Source organism: Achroia grisella, unplaced genomic scaffold (genome assembly GCF_030625045.1).
Source record: "Achroia grisella isolate CSIRO2021 unplaced genomic scaffold, CSIRO_AGI_Agris_v1 utg794, whole genome shotgun sequence".
Classification (NCBI taxonomy): domain Eukaryota; kingdom Metazoa; phylum Arthropoda; class Insecta; order Lepidoptera; family Pyralidae; genus Achroia; species Achroia grisella.
The window spans coordinates 1,181,751-1,193,807 of NW_026713026.1; the positions used below are offsets into that span (position 1 = coordinate 1,181,751).

At 31.8% G+C, this 12,057-nt stretch overlaps 1 protein-coding gene across 1 annotated transcript; it reads left to right on the forward strand.

Moving 5' to 3' along the window:
* Positions 1-4,247: 4,247 nt before the first annotated feature.
* Positions 4,248-11,705, forward strand: LOC131851626 (dTTP/UTP pyrophosphatase-like). Its single transcript, XM_059202145.1, has 5 exons — positions 4,248-4,554; positions 4,727-4,968; positions 5,697-5,763; positions 9,924-10,003; positions 11,410-11,705. The coding sequence occupies exons 1-5, from the start codon at positions 4,465-4,467 to the stop codon at positions 11,561-11,563; spliced, it is 633 nt and encodes a 210-aa protein (XP_059058128.1). The 5' UTR covers positions 4,248-4,464; the 3' UTR covers positions 11,564-11,705.
* The last annotated feature ends 352 nt before the right edge of the window (positions 11,706-12,057 follow it).

Below are 12,057 nucleotides of genomic sequence, written 5' to 3' on the forward strand. Positions count from 1 at the left end.
TATTTTATTAATGTACGTAAGTACTGCACTTAAAATTATTTATCCTTTATTGTACACTTGAAAAACTTAACACATAATAACTTGTACATATAGGTACACGTACATATTGCCATCTTCTCTTGAAGACATCCAGAAAGCACTATTTAAATATAATTAATTAAATATTGAAGGCATGTAGTTACATAAAATCTGTATGGTGACAAAATATATATGTAAATGGCTTGACATGAATAATTTGACAATAAATGTAAATAAAACTAATTATATTAATTTTAATAAATTGAAAAACAAAATCTATCATCTTAATGTTAACTACAGAAATATACAAATTGAATCAGTTAATGAAACAAAGTTTTTGGATATAATGATAGATCAACAACTTAATTGGACAAAACAAATCGAAAATATTAGTAACAAAATTAATAAGTTTGTATATGCAATGAAGCGTGTTAAAAACATAACAAACAGAAAGACTGCACTTACTACATATCATGCATATGTGGAATCTGTACTGCGTTATGGACTATTAATATGGGGAAATGGTACAAATATTAATAGGGCATTCATTGCTCAAAAAAAGTGTATTAGAGCATTGTGTAGCCTTGCACCGTACGAGTCATGTCGAACACGTTTCAGAGAACTTGGACTATTGACGCTTCCATCGCTTTGAGGTAGCCGTTTGAAACAAAATTTAAATTCATTTACGAAAGCTCAGGACATTTATCCTAGAAATACCAGAAATCCTAATAGATTGCTTGCTAAAACCCATACAATGACACAGTACACAAAAAACTGTGAAAAACACAAAAATATGTGTATAAGAATTTATAATTGTATTCCTGAGACTTGGTACTTGCTAAAACCCATACAATGACACAGTACACAAAAAACTGTGAAAAAACACAAAAATATGTGTATAAGAATTTATAATTGTATTCTTGAGACATTGAAGACGAATAACAAAATATTATTTAAGAAGACATTACGAGAATGGTTAAAAAATAAGGAATTTTACAGTTTAATTGTGAATAGCTTTGACGTGGTCTGGTGTTTTGAGTAGTCATGCTCACTAAAATGTCCAAACTTGTGGCGGCGTGGTGGGCCGGGTCATTGGGCTCCCTAAAATATGGTCGAGCGCAGTGATAGCTGGCTCATCCGTCATACTCGTGAACGGGTGCTGCTTGTGTGGACTGGTCTGCTCTAATCACTATGACTTATTTCCTCTTATTAATTGTTTAACCAGTTGTTGTGTATTGAATGTTTTTTTATTTTATTATTTCATTGAATTAGTGCTAATCGGTAGTTTGTATTCACACACTTAAACTTAAATTGTAAGTAAGAATAAATTATTTAAAAGAGCAACATACAAGTTTCTTGCTTGTTCTTCTTGTGATGAGACAGCATTCCGAATGAGCGGTAGATTAAAAAAAAATGTGATGACTATTCAAAAGTGCTTCAATGTAAATTTATTTGAATAAATGATTTTCAATTCTATTCTATTCTATTTTTTTGACAATATGTAAATATCGACTAGAGAGATCCTATTTAACTATTATTATTTCTTTCTGTATATTTAATTATGTGTAATTTTAAACAATACTATTTTGCATGCCACTACTATGGCAAAACACATGATACTAAGTTTTAATTACCATCTTTAATACTGTTTTTTTTTTGAGCAAATAAATTATTATTATTATTATTGTAAATAAATAAAATCATTATGTGCAATTAGTGGTCCACCTAAGTCCTGGGTTCGGGGGGGGGGGGGGTCATGACCCCCCACTGGATCAGCCGTTGCCTCACAGTCGGAAAGGGGATTGTTAGTACTGATAAGTAATAACCCCATTGCTAGCAATGTACCATGTCAGGTTGACCTCCACACAGTTCCCCCTGGAAATCATCGTCATAAATTCTTGGTGAAAGTGTCATGATGAGCTAACTGACCTAACCTCATGCTCATCTTATCATCCTCTACCGGTGCTCCGCCAGGATAAACCGTTAGCGCAGGCGGGTGCACCATTCCATTATCATGTTTTTTTTTACGTTTTGACATTTGCATTTTGTTTTGACAATTGATAACAGTAGTGATGTACCGTGTATATCCAGTGTCTGTGCTCAATGAATCAGTTTTCCGAACAACACTGTTACCTCCGAACTTCTCACTTTAATAGAGTAATTATAGTGGTGTGCATCTAAATAACGTATAATGATAGATAAACAAAAATATATTTCCGATTAAGATAAAATAATATAAAAACACGTTTAATACAATAATGTGTTGTACAAATCAAATTCAAATTAAAAATATCTTTATTCATGTAGGTCTATTACAGACTCTTATATAGCCACAAGTGAACTGAACTTTATAGCAAGCATGACTGTTTAGTCAAGTTACTCCACTACGTTATTTATATTATTTACAGCATGAACTGTATCAATCACAGTTTCCACCCATAACAATATTTAAATTACAACATTTCATTACCAAATTTACAATAAGTTTCTTTAGTGTTAAATACATGGATACATCAATACGAAGGCAGAAAGATGACAACACACTATCTTTTCAAAAATTCAAACATACTTCGTCTGCCATAACAGCCAGTCTACTCATCGATTGCAAACCTCGTTCTAATAAATATGTACTCGATATGAAGATCAGCTGTCGTAGAAAATGGGTAAACTACACCGATTTAATGACAATGTTTACCATAAGACTTATCGTAAACATTGGTATGGTATGGTAAACAGTGTTGAGTGGACATTACGACTTATGGCATAAGTCATAATGTCCACTCAACACTGTTCATAGTTCGAAATTTAAATACTAATTCATTATAAAAGATTTCCTTATCATAACTCGAATTTTATTTAATAGTTTTAATTTAATAAAACGAGTGTGTTCGATATAAAAAATATTACATATATATAATTGCTGTCTATCTAAATAAATTTGTCAAATATTACTACAAGTAGGTATTTACATGTAATAAAGCTGTAGCGCAATTGTTTTTTATTGTATGTGTTGCTAATTCTTTGCGAATTTTTATATATTTATTTTTCTATCAATTTTGAATGTATTTTCTCTATAGAATTGTCATATATTTTTATTGTCACTTTTTGTCTTACAACCGTTTGTACACGTATCTTCATTATAAGTATTTACCATTTTCTATCCATTGTTTGATTTACATTACACATACAGTCCACTCATTCTATCACCTACATTTTGGTCCTACATCGGTAGAAATACAACATTTACATCCTACAGTATGAGTAAATATATTCTCTTATTTTATTTTTAATAAATTATTGAAATAAAAAATACTTGTGTTTTTAATGTAGACACAGTAAGATCCCGCTTAACGGTGTTTCATTTAGCGCTTTTTCCGTTTAACGCTCCGCTTTATTTCAAGACGGAGAAACCCCGAACTTTTGCGCAGCGCTAGGATTCCAAATATAGTAGTACATAACGGAAATACGTCGAGGAATGTGAGCTCATTACATATTAGAAAAACAGCAGCTAGTCTTTTTAATAATGAGGTCACATTCGAGTTAACTCGAGTTAAATCGGGTTGACTCGAGTTACCTGAAATAAACACTTTTTTTTAATTTTTCGAACAATTCAAATGTTTTTAGCCGCAACTGACCTTGTTTTCAGTTTCACTGAGCCATAGTGGGCAAGTAGAATTGGACTTGAAAGCCGCGGAAGGACTTATGGAGCGCATACATGATTGCGATCAACTTCTCCTATTTGAACGGTATTTTTTTTTATATGATTCAATAACGAACCTGGATATCTTACATACTTAATATGAATCCGAGCATCTTTTATATTTTACACGTCTAGTCACTGGCAATCGAAAGTGCCCTAAAAAAGTAATTTCCTCTTAAGCGCCAGCGTATAAGAATTATACTAGGTATATTAAAATAACGAATAAATGAAAAACGGTAATTTAATAATTTTAATGATAACATAACCTCATACGATATTGAGACACTTGTTACAAGTGAAAATTGTATGATACGAAATGATCAGAAAACTTATACATTGTCGGTTCCAAGACTGTGATGAACGAATCAAGTGAAAGAGCGAGAGCGTGATCCCTCGCTCTTTCACTTGATTCGTTCATTTACCGGTTGAATTTTTCCAACTCGAGTTGGAAGAATTCAATTCGAGTTAACTCGATTTCAGCGTAACTCGGGTTAACTCGAGTCGACACATCTCTAGGTTGGCTGCCATGGCGAAAATGTAATAAATAAAAATAACAAATATAAGCTAAAACTTAAACCTAACCCTTCAATTATCATAAACTAAACTTTATTTGAATTTATCATCATATTTGCAGTTTCAATTTCTATATTTTTGCTCATAGATATATACATGCTATTATTCATTTTCTGTATAGATAAGTGAAATTACTGCAAATTAAATAAACAGGAAATATAAATTAGAAAAAAATGTTACAACCAATCATGCATATATTAAAAAATAAAAACATTGTATTGGCCAGCGGTTCTCCGAGGCGCAAAGAACTTATAGAAAATATTGTGAGCATCTTTATACTTTATTGAATTGCAATTTAATTAAAATATTTCTGTTACATAGATCTTCTACAAGTTTGTCTTCCATTTTTAATTAAAAATTAAAATAAAAAAAAAACAGAATTTACAATTTCAATATGAACATATAGGATTTAAGTTTATAAAATGTTTATTACAGGGATTGAAGGTCACTCTTTGTCCCTCGACGTTTGAGGAAAATCTGAATCCAAAAGACTTCAAGAGTTTCTCTGCATTCGTTGAAGAAACGGCTCTCCAGAAGGTTCTGGAAGTTGAGCGAAGATTAACTCGAGAGGGACGGCCACCAGACATTGTTATCGGTGCTGATACTATGGTGACTCTTGATGGGAACATGTTTGGGAAACCTACCAGTGAGGAAGAGGCATTTCAAATACTATCCAGGTAAAGTCTCGCCTGTGGTATAACTAAAATTATAACTTTATATAATAATGAAACTTGGTTATGGTCACTGATTAGACAACCAGTTTTGAATTTAGCTCAAATGCTCTCCGATCTGATGGTAGTTTTTGACATATCACTCTGTTTGTACTATCCTTTTGTTCTATATATACATATAAATAAAATTGGAGTGTCTGTTTGCAATATTGAAATGTTTTTTACATATGTCTGAAACGTTAGATATTGTTATTTATAAGTGTATGCAACCTCTTTGCTACATTGTATTTTATTACTTTTAAAAAAAGAACACAAAGCTCTTGAATTTTAAATATGTCATTCTTAACTGAATCATTGGAGGGAAAATATAAATTCTTTACAATAGTACAAAATATTTGTTTTATTTACAACTAGCTGTACCCGCAACTTCGTCCGCATGGAATTTAACTTTATTTTTCTAAAATAAAAGTGGCCTAAGTTTCTCCTTATTACATCAACTACCTGCCAATAAAAGTCCCGTCAAAATTGGCCCCGCCATTTCAGAGATTAGCTGGAACAAACAGACAGACAGACAGATGGACAAAAATTGTAAATATTATTATTTTAGTGTATGTACTGTATTTATATTCATAGGCATATAGTAAGAAACGGTTATTTCAATATTACAAACAGATACTCAAATTTTATTTATATGTATACTTAATTGTATAGATTAAATTATTATATTATTTCAGTCTTTCAGGCAGAGGACATACAGTCTACACTGGAGTTATTATCAAAGCCCTCGACAAAGTCGTCCTCGTCCATGCGCGCGCACTCTGCGTTACGGACGCATTACCCGTTAAATTTGATCTGCATTTAATATTATAACTCCTGAATATTGTGTATTAAGATAGTTATTATAATGAATCAGTGTAAAAAGTGCAAATTGTTCGTATCAATGAGCAAGGATGACATTTTATCATGTAAAGGGTTGTGTGGAACAGTTTACCATAAAAAATGTGCTAATAAACAGTATAAACAAACAGGATTATGTGAAGTGTGTCAAAGAAGTGAAAGTAGCCCAAAGTTTTCAACACCGAAGCTCAATGTTGATTTGCAGAAGACTAGCGCAGAGACCTTGTTGTCAGAAGTCAATAAAAAACTGGAAGTGTTATACGACATGCAGAAAAAGATAGAAGACCTAACGGAAAGTGTAGAATTTTACGCTGACCAGTACCAAAAAATGCAGGAGTTTAAGGAAACTGCTGAGAAAAAGATTAATGCATTAGAAAACAAGAATATATATCTAGAGAAGGTTAATGAAGCATTAGAGGAAAGAGTATTATTGTTAGAAGAAAAACAGGTTGAGAGAAATATTGAGATTGTTGGTGTCGAGGATATGGAAAAAGAAGACACAAAAAAGGTAATAAAAGTAATAGCCCAAAAACTAAATTTAAATTCTAATACAATAGAAGAGGTCAAGAGGGTAGGCCGACATAAGCAAAATGAGGGTCGTCCGAGGCCGATTATTGTGACTTTTTGTTCTAAAATAGCTAAAAACGAATGGATAAAGAAACGAAAAACTTGTTTGTTAAATAATGATGTTTTCGCAAATAATAGTGAAAAACGTATTTACATAAACGACAACTTAACTAAAAAGACACGTCAATTATTCTGGAATGCAAAAACATTACTTAAAGGCACATACAAGTTTGTCTGGATACAACATTCAAAAATATTAATTAAAAGAAATGAAAATTCTAAAATTTACAATGTACGGTCAGATGCCGACATAAACACCTTTTTACGTTCTGAATAACAGCCATAATGGACTGTGTATGATCATACTACGTGTTTTCTTTTTCTATAACATTCAACGATTTGCTTATAAATATTGATAATAATATAGACTACCAGAGATATGAAAAAATAGATAAATGGGCTTCATCACTAAAAAATACAACTAAACATTTCAAAATAGTTCACTTGAATATAAGATCGTTGCGAAAGAATTATAACGAACTACTTCTAATGTTGGAACAATGTGAATATACTGTAGATATTATTTTATTGACAGAGATAAATATCAAACAATGTGAACTATCATTATATGAAATAGATGGATATAATACTCATGCTTATACGAGAGACATACAACGTGGAGGAGGAGTATTGATCTACTACAAAGATTATTTACATATTAATATTAATAGAATAAAAAGTAATTCGGCAGAGATTTTGCATAGTACTATAAATATAAATGCCATGAATATAAATATTATTGCTGTATATAGGCCACCAAAATCCAATAGATTGGTTTTTATTAATGAATTAAATATTCTCATAAAGCAAATACCTGAAAACCAAGATATCATCATAGTTGGAGATATGAATATAAACTTAATGGAAAATAGCTTAATTGGAGAGAAATATAAAAACATGTTGTGTGACAGCGGCCTACAAAGTGCTATCAACGAGTGCACGCGGGAAGAAATAGTGGGGGGCCGGCTTGTGTCGTCTTGTATTGACCATGTATGGGTGCGCAGCAGACATCGCATCGCCGCACACATGCTCACGTGTAAAATATCAGATCATTATATGATCGGTGTGAACTTAGAGACTGGCATTGGTTGTAGTGAACCGTGCAATAATAAACAGGTATATGTAATCAATAATGAATTAGTCAAGCAAAAATTATTAAATATTCAATGGGATAAGTTAGTAGAACTGAATTGTCCGTTACAAATTTATGAGCAGTTATATATTCTTTTCAATAATGTATATGAGGGTTCAAAAGTGTTAAAAATTAATAAGAATACAAGAAGGTCACAGCCCTGGATAGACAATAAATTATTTATTATGGTCAAACGTAGGGACGAGTTATTTAGAAGGTCAAAGTCTAATATTAAAAACATTAATTATAGATTGGAATATACTCGTTGTAGAAATTTAACTAATAAACTTATAAATAGGGCTAAGAACATGTATCGGAAAAAGGAATTAGAAAATTGTGAAGGTGATTTAAGAAAAACATGGGCAACCATTAACAGCTGGCTGGGTAACAAGAAATCTAATTTAGATTCGATGATAATGAAATATATGTGTAAGGGGGTTACTGTTGAAAATATTTGTACAAATTTTGGAAAAACATTTACTAAAGAAATAGATAATATTAAACATAAATGTAATCAAAAGTTTTTATTACGTGAAAGCTATGTACAACATGCAAATGTGAGCTTTTACTTTCAGAAAGTTACACCAGTCCATATTGAAAAAATTATAAGTAAATTAAATTCTAGAAAGTCTCCAGGAGCAGATGGAATTAGAGTAATAGATTTAAAGTATATTAAAAAATTAATTAGTCCAGTTCTGGCCAAATTTATAAATGTAAGTTTACAGACAGGCACGTACCCAGATTTACTGAAAAAATCCATTATACGTCCATTATTTAAGCAAGGAAGTCATGCAGAATATAGTAATTATAGACCTATTGCAATTTTGTCGACTATAAATAAAATAGTAGAAAAAATATTTGTGACAAGGATTAGTGATTTTTTAGAAGGTAATAATATATTAACAGATACACAGCATGGGTTTAGAAAATCATATAGTACAGCTACAGCTATTGGCAAATTTAGTGATCAAATAAATAGTCACCTAGATAATAGGAAATATGTAGGAGTCCTCTTTATAGATTTCAAAAAGGCATTTGATACCCTGGACCACGGACAGCTACTGGAGGCAATGAGAGAATGTGGAATCCGTGGTCCAGTAAACGAATGGTTCCGAAATTATTTAGATAACAGAAAACTGTTCACTGTAATTAATGCTACAGCCGGTCAGGAATTTTATATGAAAAGTGGTGTGCCTACTGGTTCGGTATACGGGCCTGTTGGTTATACCATGCACGTAAATAGTATGATTAACGTAATAAATTATTGTACGACATATATGTACGCAGACGATACGTGTTTGATATATGCAGATAGAGATATCGAAAGTATTGAAAAATGTATACAGTCCGACCTGGAAAATATTTTGATGTGGTCCCATGACAATGGTATATTATTGAATGTATCTAAAACTAAATGTATGCTTGTACATTCTCCATATATGAAAGATATTAACAAGTCAATTAGAATAGTCGGCCACTCGTATCAATGTCTTCACAATAGTAAAATACAATGTAATTGTGAACATATCGAGATGGTGAATGAATATAAATATTTAGGGATCACAATAGACTGTAGTTTTAGCTGGAAAATACATATAAACAATATATGTAATAAATTAAGATATGTTTTGTGTAAGTTCATCCAGCTTAAATATGTAGTTAGTAGGTCGATATTGTTTTCCTTTTATTGGGCATTGGCAGACGCGGTATTAAGTTATGGTCTGGCGGCGTATGGTTGTACCTTTCGTACCTATCTTGATAAATTGTATAACATACAAATACGTTTTTTGAAACACTTAGTAGATACGGAATTTAAAAAGAAATGTAAAGGAAACTACAATTTGTTATTCACAAAATGTAATATTCTCCCTATACATGAAAAAGTTACTTTACTATTGGCATTAGAACAATATCAATGCAATAAGTATAAGGTTAAAAAAACAACTGAGTATAGTATGAGACATACAACTATAAATAAGTATATTGAACCGGTGGTATGCAACTATTATGGTGAGAGAACAAGAAGGTACATTACTCCACGAATATTTAATAAAATTTATAATGAAAACGATTGTTCAAGTAAAGAAATATTTAAATTTAAATTGAAAAGATGGTTACTCGAAAAAGTGCATTAGTATAAGTTCTATATTATAGTTAAATTGTAAATTAGATATAAGTAAAAATGAGTGTCCTTATTCGCCAACAAACTGCAAAGCAGTTTGGCGATAATTGTAAAAACAAATTGTGTATATGTAATACTTATAAATAAATAAAAAAAAAAAAAAAAAAAAAAAAAGTCATCAAGTTCACAGAGAGCACAAATGTTGTCTTCGGGAATATTGATGAAAATCAAATAAAGGCATATATTGCTACCGGAGAACCTATGTAAGAGTACTTTTTTACATTTTTTTCTATATTTTGGTTCATGGTTTTTTTTTATTCTTTAATGCACAAAATAACTTGTACAAAGGCGAGCTTAATGCCGTATGGCATTCTCCACCAGCTAAGCTTTAGGTATACAGAAAGCATTGTGGGGCAGTTATGTCAAAAAACAATCACAAGATTACTAGATAAGTATTATGTAATATATATGAAATGCAATAAATATATACATATAATAATATATATAGTATACCTGATATTATATAATATCATACATTAATGCTAAATATAGATAAATATAATACTAGTACAATGCAATACAGTTATAACTCGTTTTGGTGACTTAAGAGAAAATGAAATAATTTCTTTTTAAAAATGGGCTTACTCGATGCTTATATAGGTTCATCTAGCCTTTAGCAGATTTGTTGTTGGAATCTGTTAACGGGAGAGAATTGTATCTATAGTGAGAAAAAAAAACAATATAAAATGAGACAGCTTAATTTTTTTTCATATCTGTATCTTGAAATCTGCTCTCTTATTTTACATTTTTTTCTCATTAGTGGATAAAATCCCAAGTATGATGTCTTTTAAGCCTTCTGTAATCCAATAGAATAGAATAGAAAATCATTTATTCAAATAAACTTAATTTAAGCACTTTTGAATAGTCAACATTTTTTTAAATCTACCGCTTGGATTGTTACCGCAATAGTTTTCTTGTAACAGTGGCTAAAATTGACCCACCTTATGGAGAGTTATAACTAGGTTATGTATAAGTTATAACTGTAGGCTAAACTTAGGTATAAGTTATAACTATAGGCTAAATAGCCTACAGAAAGGGAAACTTCCTTATCCAAATAAACTTAATATAAATATTTTTGAATAATCATATTTTTTTATCCTAACACTCATTTGGACGCGACTCATTGCAAGAAGAATGAGCAAGAACCTTGCATGTTGCTCTTTGAAATAAATGTTGTTCATAATTACATTATTAAGAATTTTATATGAATTATGACCTTACAATTAAACCTATATTTTTTTAATACAAGCAAATTAATATTATCAATATTTAAAGAGCACAATGGAAGATTATAGAAAGTAACAGAAGCTCCACCGACAAGAATGTGATATTTTTTTTTATGTGGATGATAATGGAATAGTGCAACCGCCTGCGCTAAGTGTTTACGCTGGCGGGGCACCAGTGGAGGATGATAAGATGAACATGAGGTCAGGTCAGTTAGCCCATCGTGACAAATTCGCCAGGAATTTATCATGATATATCAGGGGGAACCACGTGGAGGTCAACTGGATAAGGTACATTGCTAGTAATAGGATCATGAGTCCACATAACTAATAATACCCTTCCCCCTAGAATGTGGATTTTAAATTATGAATTAAACATTTTACAGGGATAAAGCTGGTGGCTACGGTATCCAAGGAGTTGGAGGCACGCTGGTCGAGAGGATTGAAGGCGACTACTTTACTGTAGTCGGTCTGCCATTGTATAGACTGTGTGCGTCTCTCTATGAAATGTTTAAAGATACTGTCAATGGTCAACGGTAGTTAGTAGGTGGTAGAATGTAGTAGAAATAGAAAATTAAGTGGCATAGCTTAAAGCTTAATAGATACAATCGTTCATATGGGTTTTAGTTTAGGAGGCATCTGCCATAGCTGATTGTTGCATATAAGTCAACAATCTCCAGAAGGAAGGAAGGGCAGGGGCGGATTGTGAATTTGTGGGGCCCTGGGCTGAAACTGCCCCTAAGTAGTTTTAACCCTGGGCCCTACATATATACATACATATATTATTTAACTAAAAAAATATACAGACCAAAAACAAGCGACGAGGAATGGCTGTACCATTCGATAGACGCACACATCCAGGGGTTAATTGATATCAGGGATCTCAACCTTATGATATTGTTTTCAGTGAAGGCTGGGGCCTTTGTATACACGGGTCCCAGGGCCTCAGACCGTAGATCGGTCCGCCCCTGAGGAACGGTCATTTTGTTCATCTATATAATTATATAGTACAATGTACCAAGTACATTTTGTAC

Bases quoted from the DNA above. Each gene is read 5' to 3' on its own strand.
- LOC131851626 (XM_059202145.1), top strand. From the start codon at position 4,465: ATGTTACAACCAATCATGCATATATTAAAAAATAAAAACATTGTATTG. The intron at 4,969-5,696 runs GTAAAGTCTCGC...ATATTATTTCAG, and splicing joins GCATTTCAAATACTATCCAG to TCTTTCAGGCAGAGGACATA. The intron at 10,004-11,409 runs GTAAGAGTACTT...AACATTTTACAG, and splicing joins ATTGCTACCGGAGAACCTAT to GGATAAAGCTGGTGGCTACG.